Consider the following 13,177-nt stretch of genomic DNA (forward strand, 5'->3'; position numbering starts at 1 on the left):
CTCTCTCTCTCTCTCTCTCTCTCTCTCTCTCTCTCTCTCTCTCCCTCCCCCCTCTCTCCCTCCCCCCCTCTCCCTCTCCCTCCCCCACTCTCTCTCCCTCTCCCCCAGCAGCACCGGAGCACAGAGAGGAATTAGAAAGAACGACACTCTGCTTGCCTGGAGGGGAGGGGCTTTCCCTGCTCTTTGTTCCGTTTGAGCAAACACAGCAACGAAACAGAGGAGGGTGGGCAGTAAGACCCTGAGGCAGAATGCAGGAAAGCAACCACTTCCTCTTTTCAGGTTTCCCTTCTCCGTGACTCGCGATTTGACTTTTGCTTGATTTTTTGGCTCCAGGGACCACACATTCGCTCTATAACACGCACAGACATTTCCCCTTCCTTTTTAGGAGAAAAAATCTGCGTGTTATAGAGGGAAAAATACGGTAATAAAACCGCCCTGCAGGTTTTAGTGTAACAATATGCACACCACACTGCTGCAAAACCAACTAACTTTTGAACAAGAAATTAGCCTGGCATATAAACTTAAGCATGTCATGATTATACTTTTGCTTTCACATATTGTATTTTGTGCTTGCATTGCTTACACTGTCAAATATTTCTTTTTGTAATCTCTGTGGTTTATGAAAAATTAACATGGCAAATAGCAAAAAGACACTCTAGCACGTCAAATCTTTATAAATTAAGATAGTTGCCACATTTACTGTAGGTATTCTGAAACACTATGTTCTTCGGTTTTCCAGCATAAAAAGAGCTATAACCTAATAAAGAGGAAGGTAAGTTTGATGCAGGCTTCATGAAATACAGATCAGCTCTAAAGGATTAGCAACTTGTTTAAATGTTTCCTTTTCCTTTTCTCTACTTCAAGACGAAGACTCATGAAAAATTACATAATCAGTTCCAAAATGTTTTATCTTGGAATGAACAAAGAGGCAATTAAAAGAACACTCTTTTCCCATCTTCCTAACTGATTGAACAGAGAAGCATACCAATGAATGTTGCACTGGTTCAAGCCATACATTTTTGCCCCCTCTCTGCTGGCTTGCTCCACTTCCTCCTTCAGTGGGGAAAAGCTAATAAGTTCAGCTGGGTGGGTGCTTCAGAAAGCAAGAAAGGTATCTCCATTATGGTCATATGTCAGGGGCATCTAGCTCAATGCAGCTGGGCAGTTTACTGTTTTATCATTTCATATCATACCTATCTTCTTTCCTGGAAGACTGAAAAAGTAGGAGGCTTAAATGAGACCTCCTGTTCCTACTGTAATGCAGTTCTGTGTGCATCATGGCAGGTTTTTGAAAATGCAAATTGTAATTGCTTGGTGGGCAGGATAATTACCAGAGGCAATATGGAGAGGGAATTTCATTCTGCTGTGGTCCAGGGAAAACAATCCTCTTCTGTATCTGGTATTTTATTTCAAAGGAGCTCAGTTGGTTAGAGCCTGGGGCTGATAACGCCAAGTTTTCAAGTATGATCCCCGTATGGGACAGTTGCATATTCCTGCATTGCAGGGGGTTGGACTAGATGATCCTTAGGGTCCCTTCCAACTCTACAATTCTAGGATTCTATGAATCAAATAGGGATTATCAGAGGCGATTTCCTCAGCCCCTCAGCAGAGGAAGAAAGGGTTAGATTCTTTCTCCATATTAGCTCTGATGTTACTAATTATCAACAACGCCCCCCCAAAGCAATTTGCATTTCAAAAAACTTGCAGGTTAAATGCAAATACACTTTTAACTCAAGTCTAGACTAGGCATCCTTCTTAAATGGAGATTATGATTTATTTATATTTCATCTATAGGTCTTCATTTTGCTTTGAGCCTGACATTCAGAATAGAATAGGGGTCACCAACCCTTTTGGGTTTGTGGGCACAGTTGCAATCTGAAGAAATTTCATTCCCCCCCCCTCCAAGCCTATTTTTTGGGGGTGGGCAGTGGAAGTAAGAGCAGCCCTGCTGCAATCTCCAGAAAGATCCTCCCCACAAAAATCTCTCTATGTTGGACACTTCATTGGTGACCCATGGAACAGAAAATCTTCAGGTAATAAAGAAACCTGCAGCTCATATGATACAATGCCCTAGAAGAGGCTGATTACAGATACAATGTGGTGTAGTGGTTAAGAGCGGTGGACTCGTAATCTGGTGAACCGGGTTCGCTTCCCTGCTCCTCCACATGCAGCTGCTGGGTGACCTTGGGCCAGTCACACTTCTCTGAACTCTCTCAGCCTCACTCACCTTACAGAGTGTTTGTTATGGGGGAGGAAGGGAAAAGGAGATTGTGAGCTGCTTTGAGACTCCTTAGGGTAGTAATAAAGCAGGATATCAAATCCAAACTCCTCTTCTTCTCTTTTATTTTTTTATTTTTTTTTGGGGGGGGAAACCTCCCAACTCTTGAAAATATTTCAGTTCTCTGTTTTCCTTGGGCTAATGTTATGCTGATCATGCGAAACAAAGATACTTATGCTATTTTACATTCCATCCTGATTTCATGATACAGTATTTCCAAACTAACCTATTTGCTTCTTCCTGTTACCAGAGCAAATAAACATGCCATCTATGAAATAATGTCGTTTGCTGTAGGGACTTATAAAATGTGTACACTCTGTTGTCATTTCCTGTACTGGTAATCAAATTACTGAATTACTATGCATTGAATTAATTAGCAGATTCGTGTTTGCGTGTGTGTTTTTTACTCTGCATGTCTTTATGTTAGAATGATTCTACATTTTATTTCATAAAAAATTAATGCAGTATTGTTTTTTATTCTATATTAGCAGAGAAAATGAATGTTCTATCTTAATTTGCCTTAATTTGTCAGTTTTTGTTATAATTTAATGGTGCCTGTCGTGGAGGACAGAGCTCCATAAGTGCAGGATGAAACATTCAAAGAGCCAGGGTTTGAGGTCACTAGGTAGGGAAGTTGGATGTGCAGCACCAGAAGCCCTGCTAGTACACTAGCAATTTCTGATAGCTATCTGCCAATACCAGCCAAAGCTCATTCCATCGCCATCCTCCCATGTGGAAATCCAAGTGCATACAGCTCTTTAAACCACACTAGCTGCCCTGCTTTTCAGCATTTGCCATCACATAGACAAAAGGGCTCAAGCTGTCTCACCAATTCAACATGAAACGGAATTTCATGTGAACCTGGACCTCACCATTTCACAGTAAGCATGCAAATACCCTGCTCTGCACCATTCATGTCTTGTGCGTGTTCCAAAAGTAAAAACATACATCGAGAATCATATGGAAAGGAAGAGGCTTGGGAGGGGAAGGAGTTACATAAGAAAAGAAGCAGTTGGGGAGCAGATTAAGCAGGACCCTCCCAACACCTCTCTGATCCAAAATGGTCATCTTCCTGAAACAAAAATGACCACCTGTGTTTTGATGCATACATTTGATTACCATGCTTCATTTTGCTCTCCGTTACCAAGCAGGGTTAATACTAGTCTTGGGCTATGATCCAAGGGAAGTCTTCTACATGTGGAATTTTTCAGCTACAAAAGTTTCCTTCAAACGTCTGATAAACTGCTCCTGAATGTTGGAGAGCATGGCAGTGAAACATCCCATTAGATGTGAGGGGATGCTGCTGTAAAGGCAAGTTGCAATTTCATTGCGAATGAAGCATTTTGCATGTTCGTATCCAGACCTTACTATCCTTCCCATTTGATACTTACCTTTGGCCCTGGTAGACCATTTATTCCATTCACTCCTATTGGGCCAACACTTCCTGGTTCTCCCTGTAATGTTTGAAGGAGGTGCAATGGAAAACTCTCAGTTTCTAAGCAGGCCAGGTGCTAGTCTCACTATCCTTTCCAATGTAATACTTACCTTTGGCCCTGGAAGGCCATCTGTGCCTTTCTCTCCCATTGGGCCAACACTTCCTGGTTCTCCCTGTAATGTTTGAGAGAGGTGCAATGGAAAACTCTCAGTTTCTAAGCAGGCCAGGTGCTAGTCTTACTATTTTTTCCCACGCGCCACTTACCTTTGGCCCTGGTAGACCATCTATGCCTTTGTCTCCTGTCGGGCCAGGGCTTCCAGGTTCTCCCTGAAATGTTTGAAAGAGGTGCAATGGAAAACTTCCAGGGCTGGATCCAGATTCTGCTAGCGTTCTACTAGCCCAATTTCCTTCCCTCTCTCCCGCCCCCCGTGCCCTGCTATTGGCTGGAGTGGGTGGGAGAACCCCCAGATCAGTGTGTGGAGGGTAGTAGAGGGGAGATTGTTTTGTTAAGCAAGCAGATATGCTTGCATTGATATGAGTGATGCCTAACCTCACTATCCTTTTCCATATGTTGCTTACCTTTGGCCCTGGTAGCCCATCAATGCACTTGTCTCCTACTGAGCCATTGCCTCCTGGTTCTCCCTGTAATATTTGAAGGAGGTGCAATGGAAAACGCAGTTTCTAATCAGGGCATGCGCTAATCTTACTATCCTTTCCCATGCGTTGCTTACCTTTGGCCCTGGGAGACCATCTATGCCTTTCTCTCCTATTGGACCAGGGCTTCCTGGTTCACCCTGCAACGTTTGAAAGAGGTGAAATGGAAAAATCTCAATTTTTAAGCAGGGCAATAAGACCAGTACAAGCAGCTGGACGTCTGGGAGGCTGGGTAAGAAGACTCACCACCACTGCCCTCCTCAGCACTGCCCTCTGTTTCTGTCAGCCTCCTCTGGAGGACAGATGATGAAGCCAGATGTGAACCATCTAGTTAAAACACCATTCTTCTGCTGTACTGTATTTATTGTCCGTTAACTTTCATTTTGCTCTGTACTTAGGCATTAGGTCTAGATTATATTTTTGTAATATTGAAGACAGTATATTCTACGTTTGTTGCTGAATTGTTGTTGTCTTTACAAAACCGCTTTCTCCCCAATCAATGTTTTGCAGTTTAATAGGAAAAGGGAATTTGTTGTAAGCTGCTTTAGGAACAGCTCACTGTGCAAAGGTGCCATATACATAAACTTAAATGAACTAAACAACCTTACAATCTTTCCCGTGCTCTGCTTACCTTCGGCCCTGCTAGACCATCTAAGCCTTTCTCTCCCATTGGGCCAATGCTTCCGGGTTCTCCCTATAATGTTCGAAAGAGATGCAGTGGAAAACTCTCAGTTGGTAAGCAGGGCATATGCTAATCTTAGCATTTTTCTCCATGCACTGCTTACCTTAGGCCCTGGTAGCCCATCTATGCCTCTCTCTCCCACTGAGCCAGCGCTTCCTCGTTTTCCCTGTGGTGTTTAAGGAAGGGCAATGGAACTCTCAGTTTCTGAGCAGGTATCATCAAGTCTTAGTATATTTTCTGATGTGCTGCTTACCCTTGCTCCTGGTTGCCCTTTTATGCCTTTTTCCCCAGTCTGACCAATGCTTCCTGGATTTCCCTGTAGTGTTTGAAAGAGGTGCAATGGAAGACTTTAAGTTTTCAAGCAGGGCATGTGCTAAATCTTAGCCATCATTCCCATGCACTGCTTACCTTTGGCCCTGGTAGCCCATCCATGCCTCTCTCCCCTGTTGGGCCAATGCTTCCCCGGTTTCCCTGTCAATTTTGAAAGAGGGAGAATGGAAAAACTTGGTTTCTTAGCAGGCTTTGTGCTTAGGATCTTGTTATCCTTTCCCATGTAATACCCACCTTTGGCCCTGGTAGACCACTCATGCCTCTTTTTCCCACAGGGCCAATGTTTCCTGGTTCTCCCTGTATTATTTGAAAGAGGTGCAATAGGAAACTCTAAGTATCTAAGCATGGATTGTGCTAATCTTAGCATTCTTTCCCATGCACTGCTTACCTTTGCCCCTGGTAGACCATCTATGCCTCTCTCCCCTACTGGGCCAGGACTTCCTGGTTCTCCCTATAGTGTTTTAAAAAAGGTGCAATGGAAAACTCTGTTTCTGAACAAGACATGTGCTAGTCTTTTATCAACTCCCATGTGCTCCTTACCATTGGCCCTGGTAGACCATCTATGCCTCTCTCCCCTACTGGGCCAGGACTTCCTGGTTCTCCCTGTAGTGTTTAAAAGAGGTGCAATGGAAAACTCTCAGTTGCTCACCAAGGAAAGTGCTAGCCTTTTTATCCTTTCTCATGCACTGCTTACCTTTGACCCTGGTAGACCATCTATGCCTCTCTCCCCTACTGGGCCAGGACTTCCTGGTTCTCCCTGTAGTGTTTTTAAAAGGTGCAATGGAAAACTCTCAGTTGCTCACCAAGGCAAGCACTAGCCTTTTTAATCTTTCCCATGCACTGCTTACCTTTGGCCCTGGTAGACCATCTATTCCTTTGTCTCCCATTGGGCCAACACTTCCTGCTTCTCCCTGTAGTGTTTTAAAAAGGTGCAACGGAAAACTCTCAGTTGCTCACCAAGGCAAGCACTAGCCTTTTTAATCTTTCCCATGCACTGCTTACCTTTGGCCCTGGTAGACCATCTATTCCTTTGTCTCCCATTGGGCCAACACTTCCTGCTTCTCCCTGTAGTGTTTTAAAAAGGTGCAACGGAAAACTCTCAGTTTCTCACCAAGGCAAGCACTAGCTTTTTTTATTCTTTCCCATGCACTGCTTACCTTTGGCCCTGGTAGACCATCTATTCCTTTGTCTCCCATTGGGCCAACACTTCCTGGTTCTCCCTGGAGAGTTTATAAGAGGTGCAATGGAAAAATTTCAGTTTCTGAACAAGACATGTGCTAGTCCTTTATCCATTCCCATGTGTTCCTTACCTTTGGCCCTGGTAGACCATCTATTCCTTTATCTCCCATTGGGCCAACGCTTCCTTGTTTTCCCTGTAGCATTCAAAAGAAGTGCAAAGAACACACTCATTTTCTAAGAAGGGTGTTCATCAGTTTTACTGTACCATTCAAGAAGATGCTTACCTTTGGCCCTGGTAGACCATCTATTCCTTTCTCTCCCATTGGGCCAACACTTCCTGGTTCTCCCTGTAATGTTTGAAAGAGGTGCAGTGGAAAACTCTCAGTTTCTAAGCCGGCCAGGTGCTAGTCTTACTATTCTTTCCCATGCACCACTTACCTTTGGCCCTGGTAGACCATCTTTGCCTTTGTCTCCCTTTGGGCCAGGGCTTCCAGGTTCCCCCTGTAGTGTTTAAAAAAGGTGGAGTGGAAAACTCTTAGTTTTTGAGCAAGGCAAGTGCCAGTCTTTTTATGCTTTCCCATGCGCTGCTTACCTTTGGCCCTGGTTTACCGTCTATGCCTTTGTCTCCCATTGGGCCAATGCTTCCTTGTTTTCCCTGTGGCATTCAAAGGAAGTGCAAAGAACACTCTCATTTTCTAAGAAGGGTGCTAATCAGTTTTACTGTACCATCCAAGAAGAGGCTTACCTTTGGCCCTGGTAGTCCTTCATTGCCCTTCTCGCCTATGGGCCCAATACTTCCTTGTTCTCCCTGAGATTAATACAAATCAAGGTGAACATTACAATCTTGCTTTCATCCCAAAGTCCAAATATTGAGCATCCTTCAAAAAGAATTCAGGCTCTAAATGACAGGCTTTAAACACAGCACAGCTGTTCTGATGGCTATTCAAGCTATGCTTTAAGGATGGTTGAGCCCCATAGGACCACAGTGAAAGGGAAAAACAATCTTTAATTTCTGATTCAGTTTGCTCTATGTAGTGTAGAATATGACTCTCAATCACCAAATATATTTAGGATTGAAATTTAACACGATCAGCCTGTGTGCCAATACTGCATTGATTCTACTTTGTTACCCATAATATATATGATTGGGGGCGGGGAGCTACAAAAATGAAGTTTACCTTTGGCCCTTGAATCCCTGGTTCTCCTGGGATTCCAGCATCACCCTGATGAAATAGAACACACATAGGTGACACTGAAATACAAAAGTGCATTAAGTTTCCCAGGGTCAATGCTGGCAGAAGCTCAACAGTTCACACTGTAAGCCTAACCAGAAAAGCAACTGCCAAATATTTTTGATTCAGAAGTTGGGACTTAATTTCTAATACTTAATTTCTAACTGTTCAGGAGAGAGAAAGAGAGAGAGATTTCATTTATTAGCTCAGAGTAGTCTTATTTGCAGTGTGGATAAATCATGAAGACATCGCTCATTATCTGTGGAACACACTGAAATGTAATCCTTAAAAGTGTTTCCTAAAAATACTGTAGCCATAGGTTATGTGCAGTTCTGAACAGCATGCATTAATAATAAAGTGTTTTCCAACTTGGCCACAGCTACTTGGTGGCCCTTCTAAGGTCCATTATATGGAAAAGGATATTTAGCTAACACAATCCAAAATAAATACACACATATCCTGCCCCTGACTCAGCTGCCTTGGAGAAATATATACAGATATTTGTTTTTTAAAAGCCCAGTCCAGATATTAGCAAACCACTCCATTTGGACAGTTTCTAGAGGGGTAGCTGTGATCGCTTCTTGCAGCAAGAATGGCAGAATCTTGTTACACTTTAAAGACTGTTATGGCAGAAGCTTTCATGTACTGGATCAGCTTCAGGGATACAACAGCACAGAGTGAATAATGTTTGATCTATCATAACAATGGATGGGTGAGCCCCATGTGATTAGCCCTGATTACAATGCAATAGTTATACAACTCCCCTGTAGTTTGGGATGTTGGTGGATGCTACTGAAATCTCAAGAGCTTTGCTCCTCCCTTGCGCATTCTGCTGCTGCGCTGGGCAAGAAACAAACTACAGTCTGCTCTGGATCAGAGGATTGCTTTGTGCTATTGTATTGCTGGTTATTTTATGGTTTTTTTGTTTTTAAAAAGGTTATTTTAAATGTGTTTAGTAGTTTTAACTGCCATGTTATTTTGCTTTCAAGTTGGAGATATTTTGTGACTCTGTTGTGATAACTGAGTTGTGAGGTGGAAATAGATAGATAGATAGACAGACAGACAGACAGACAGGGTTGGGAACATGATGTCTGAATGCAGATAGCATTTGAAAGAAAGAAACATAAATAACTTACTTTTCCTCCTGGAATACCAGGCTCACCCTTCAAAACAAATAAATGAAGCACGTTATGTTTGACATACAAATATCAGGAATGAAAACATTTTCTTTTCAATGTCTAGGAAATCTTACAAATAAAATTGTGCCGTTTTCAAAAAACATACGCAGCCAAGCTCATTAGAAATGCTGCTGGGCTGTCAATCTTTTTGGGGATCCAAAGGTCCATTTGCAGTTCAGAGGAAGTGTCATGGGCACCTCGATAAAATGGCTGTTGGGTGTAACCAGTCACAAAACTTAAATAGAAACACAATACCTGAGGCCATCCAACGAAGCTGAATGTTGGAAGATTCAAAAAAAGGAAACACTTTTTCATACAATGCATAGTTAAAACTATATAATTTATTACCGCAAGCTTTAAAAGGGAATTATTGGGGTAGGGAGAGAGGAAGCCCCACTGCACAAACAGAAGCCCTTGTGCTGACAGGACTCACTAGCTGAATCCCGCCCACTATCATTATTATCCTTTCCTCACCAGCAGGTCTCAGGGTGGATTTCAGCATTTTTTTAATTCAGTGAGAAAAAACAGTCAAAACAAATCACAGTCGCAGGAATAGGGTGGGTCCTCAAAACACGATGGGAATAATTCAGTTTAGAGCTAAGGAGATCGCTCTGTCAGCACGAGCATTTCTGCTCGCCTGCTTATAACGATCTCCCTCTCCTCTGCCCACGCGCTGTTCTGGGGGGGGGTTCTTTCAACTCATCCTAGCCTAATGGTGGTGGGGTGGGGGACAGTGGGGGCACACAGTGGGAAGAGAGCTTCTGACAATATACCACAATTCACCCACATATCTTTAGCAGCCATGTGGAAACATTCCTCTTCTTCCAGGTCTTTGCCGAATTAAGCAACCTATGGCCTTTAAAAATCTCTCTGCGTGGAGGTGTTGCTTTATTTGTTATTATGTTATGTATTTTTGTGTGTTTATACTGTAAACTGTGTTGTGATCCTCGAATGAAGAGTGGTATATAAATTTAATAGATATAAATAAAAATAAATAAAATTTTCACTCATGGCCTGTGATCTTTTACGTCAAGATGCTGTAAATATAGTACCCTTGAAAGGCTTGTGAAAGGGCAGTGGGTCATCCATGCAGTAGCACGTACAGGATGCAGAAGTGGAAATGGGTATTTCTCCTATGACGAAATACACTTGGGAGTTAAGTTTGCTAGCATGGTATCTTATTACAAATGTTCTGACACTTAAAAAGAGGTCGGCAAGTCTTCTGATAGTCTAGGTTTTGGCACTTGTAGTTCTCATGCCCACAGTCAGTGCATGTAGCAATTTTAAAAAATTACAATATCGATGTAAAGAAATAACCTAAATAAGTCCTGACAAACGAGCTTATGCGAAATGTTTGTAGGGCAACAAAAGACGGAAGAGAACGAAAAAGTGCTTTGGGAAAGAGGCTCACCTTATTTTTTCTGATGGTGCAGTACAGAAAGCTGACTCGTAAAAACAGGCGAGACTCTGACTGTTTCATAAGCCCTAGACAATTAAGCCTGACAATTGTTCTAAACTCAACGTGGCACAGATGGTAGACATGTATTTAGGGGTAGTGATTAGATGGCCAAAGCATAGTCAAGGAAAGGAGCTGTATAAAACTATTATAGAGCAGAAAGAGGAAGAGGAGGAGGTTACACACATCTGAGGTAGGCTAGGCAAGCGTCTCATGCTTAATATGTGAAATCAATTCATTAGGATATGTTTTAATGCCATAGATTGCATACTAACCATGATACCAGGTTCTCCAGGTTGTCCTTTCTCACCCTAAAGAAACACAAATCTAAGTTATTTAAATAAAGAGACAATGAATGCATTTCTAAAATTACTTTTTCAAAACGCTCCCCTCCCACCTAAAAAGCACAACAGTGAAGAAGAGAAGCTTAAGGAGATTGCGTTATTTCAGTTATTTCATTGATTTAGGGAACGTAGAAATGTTGCCATGTCTTGATTATTTATTATTATTAGTTATTAATAAAGTGAAAATACATACAGGTATGCTATGGATCTATTTATTATGGATTTACATTGAACACATAAACTGTGTCTCATCTCAGTTATCTTTGCTTGGTAGATAATGACTGTTAATTCTCCTAATTCAACAGCAGGGAATTTAGTGATTAATTTAATGACTAAGGACTGAGTATGAATGGCTAGTTAATAAAAGACTACTGTGAAGATCATTTTTATGACACAACTACCACTTGCCCTACAGAACAATCCCATGGGCACTGCCAAAAGAGATTGCTGCTGCAGCAGCAAGGGAAACTCGAATATTGATAAACCCCAAAGACTGCCATATTGCTAGAATCTACAAGCAGAATTGTCAAGATATTAGCTGCTCATTGCAAAATGCAAGATAACCATTCCAAGGCAAGCCGCCATCACAAGGCTTTGTTGACTAGATTATTGTCCCTGTTCAATGCAAACAGTTTGAAGATGAGTTCTGCCTCTGGTTTCAAGATATTGAAGAGTGATTTCCCTTCGCTCTTACTCTTTGCTCCAAAAATGCCTATATCCTCCCCCTAGCACCATGATACATCTGAGTTCTAGGCTCAGGAACCTATAGTTGAAATGCATTCATGAGCAGGATATCCCCGCAAAACATGCATTTTAGTTTTCAACAGTTATCTTAGCTAATAACTACGCCTTACAGGAAGGCCTGGGGGTCCCCTTGGGCCATCTTTTCCCGTGTCTCCAGGGGGCCCTCTTGCACCCGGCTGTCCAGGAGGACCTGGCGGACCAGCAGCGCCATCATTACCTTGATCCCCCTATAAGAAGAAAAGCAAAGTCCTTATGGGTGGACTGTGGCTGCAAACTCACTGCATAGCAAAATGAGAGAAGGGAAGAAAGAAAACAGGACACATGGTCAGGGAATCAGTATGTTTGAGTTTAAAGATAAAACCTTGAGCCTGCAAACTGACTGACCTTTCTATGGTAAGTCAACTTACTGAAAGAGAAGAAATTTATGCCTAAGGTTTCTTGGTGTTTGTTTAATTCTTCCAAACAATTCATCTAATTACAAACATTGGTAATTAGTATTTCTAACTTATCCGTGTCTAATTTGTGTGCCTGCATGTTTCTGCTTGCAGACATTGGACTCCGATACCGACTAGTTTTGAGAAATGATTAGTCTTTTCTCTTCCAATGAGAAACAGGTAAAGCAACTATGAATGAACCCAAGTTCTTTAAATACCACAGTACTATTGCGAGAAAGTAAGAGAGAAAACTACCACCCGGATTATGCTTGTAAAGCAACATTTGCAAAACTAGATTCTTTATCTGAGTATACATATAGTAAAGCAAATCTTTAAAATATCCAAAAATGCTAAACCTCAAAATTAGCATTTTAGGATTAGTTTATTTTTACATGGATAACTTAAGAGTTCTGGCATCTAGAAGATGCCAGAATTACGGTAATTATTACATTTATATCCAGCCTTTCTTTCACAGACATAAATGGAATTGATTTTTCTGTAGGGTTCAAAGGCATTCTCCCATCCAGGTACTGACCAAATCCAGGCTTGCTTAGCTTCAGCAAATTTGTTGCATCATGTGTCTTTAGATCATACCTAATTTATTATCTTGGGGGGAAGGAGGAATCTAGTAACTTTCTGAATTTTTTTTTTACAACATTTTAATGCATTCTGTAAAAAACACAAATCAGTGATTAAAGGAGAAAGGGTTGGATGTCACAGCAAGAATACACACAGATGTAGAATGCTAGCATACATTGCACACCATGCTCATGGAGCGCGTACATTTACTATCAACATCTAGTGAACACAAGAGAAGACTCAAAACAGATCTAATGTTGGTTGTATAATAAGTATATCAATTATGTAATAAGTGCACTAGTAATCTGGTCACAATCTACAGAATTATGCAACTGTGTAAGCAGCAGAGCTTTTTATTTCCTGTTTTCAAATAAGAAGACTTTTCTCCTTAAATGACAAGCAGCTTTTTATATGTTAAGCTAGTTTCCAAAAGGACTTGCAACAAAGCATAGCCAGGTATTTCATCTCTGATCATGAATTCTACACTTAACCTTTGTTTCATGTACAGAGCATAAAGACCCTCTTTCTGAGGCAGGCCACACTTATTTGATTTTTACTAAAGCCAAGAGAATGGTTTCTTTCAGAGAGCTTCTGGCTAAAGCAGAGAATTGACACCAGGTCTCCAAGATCTATCATTTAGATGACCATGGCT

At 41.7% G+C, this 13,177-nt stretch overlaps 1 protein-coding gene across 31 annotated transcripts in view; it reads right to left on the reverse strand.

The window, feature by feature from the left end:
- The window catches only part of LOC114591309 (uncharacterized), an 84,380-nt gene that overhangs the window by 21,126 nt on the left and 50,077 nt on the right, over positions 1-13,177 (reverse strand). For 5 of the 31 annotated variants that reach the window (XM_077924570.1, XM_077924561.1, XM_077924560.1 and 2 more), the window contains exons 5-28: positions 10,700-10,735; positions 8,927-8,953; positions 7,737-7,781; positions 7,304-7,366; positions 7,151-7,213; positions 6,997-7,059; positions 6,843-6,905; positions 6,690-6,752; positions 6,537-6,599; positions 6,382-6,444; positions 6,228-6,290; positions 6,074-6,136; positions 5,920-5,982; positions 5,768-5,830; positions 5,614-5,676; positions 5,458-5,520; positions 5,303-5,365; positions 5,153-5,215; positions 4,999-5,061; positions 4,445-4,507; positions 4,293-4,355; positions 3,978-4,040; positions 3,824-3,886; positions 3,670-3,732 (exon numbers count right to left, since the gene is read on the reverse strand). In XM_077924570.1, the coding sequence (XP_077780696.1) occupies positions 3,670-3,732; positions 3,824-3,886; positions 3,978-4,040; positions 4,293-4,355; positions 4,445-4,507; positions 4,999-5,061; positions 5,153-5,215; positions 5,303-5,365; positions 5,458-5,520; positions 5,614-5,676; positions 5,768-5,830; positions 5,920-5,982; positions 6,074-6,136; positions 6,228-6,290; positions 6,382-6,444; positions 6,537-6,599; positions 6,690-6,752; positions 6,843-6,905; positions 6,997-7,059; positions 7,151-7,213; positions 7,304-7,366; positions 7,737-7,781; positions 8,927-8,953; positions 10,700-10,702 (1,398 nt within the window). In that variant the 5' untranslated portion in view covers positions 10,703-10,735. Of the gene's footprint in view, positions 1-3,669; positions 3,733-3,823; positions 3,887-3,977; positions 4,041-4,292; positions 4,356-4,444; positions 4,508-4,998; positions 5,062-5,152; positions 5,216-5,302; positions 5,366-5,457; positions 5,521-5,613; positions 5,677-5,767; positions 5,831-5,919; positions 5,983-6,073; positions 6,137-6,227; positions 6,291-6,381; positions 6,445-6,536; positions 6,600-6,689; positions 6,753-6,842; positions 6,906-6,996; positions 7,060-7,150; positions 7,214-7,303; positions 7,367-7,736; positions 7,811-8,926; positions 8,954-10,699; positions 10,736-11,622; positions 11,719-13,177 lie in introns of those variants that run through there. The other 26 variants (XM_077924568.1, XM_077924588.1, XM_077924571.1 and 23 more) reach the window with 24 other exon arrangements.

Source organism: Podarcis muralis, chromosome 2, assembly GCF_964188315.1.
Source record: "Podarcis muralis chromosome 2, rPodMur119.hap1.1, whole genome shotgun sequence".
Lineage (NCBI taxonomy): Eukaryota > Metazoa > Chordata > Lepidosauria > Squamata > Lacertidae > Podarcis > Podarcis muralis.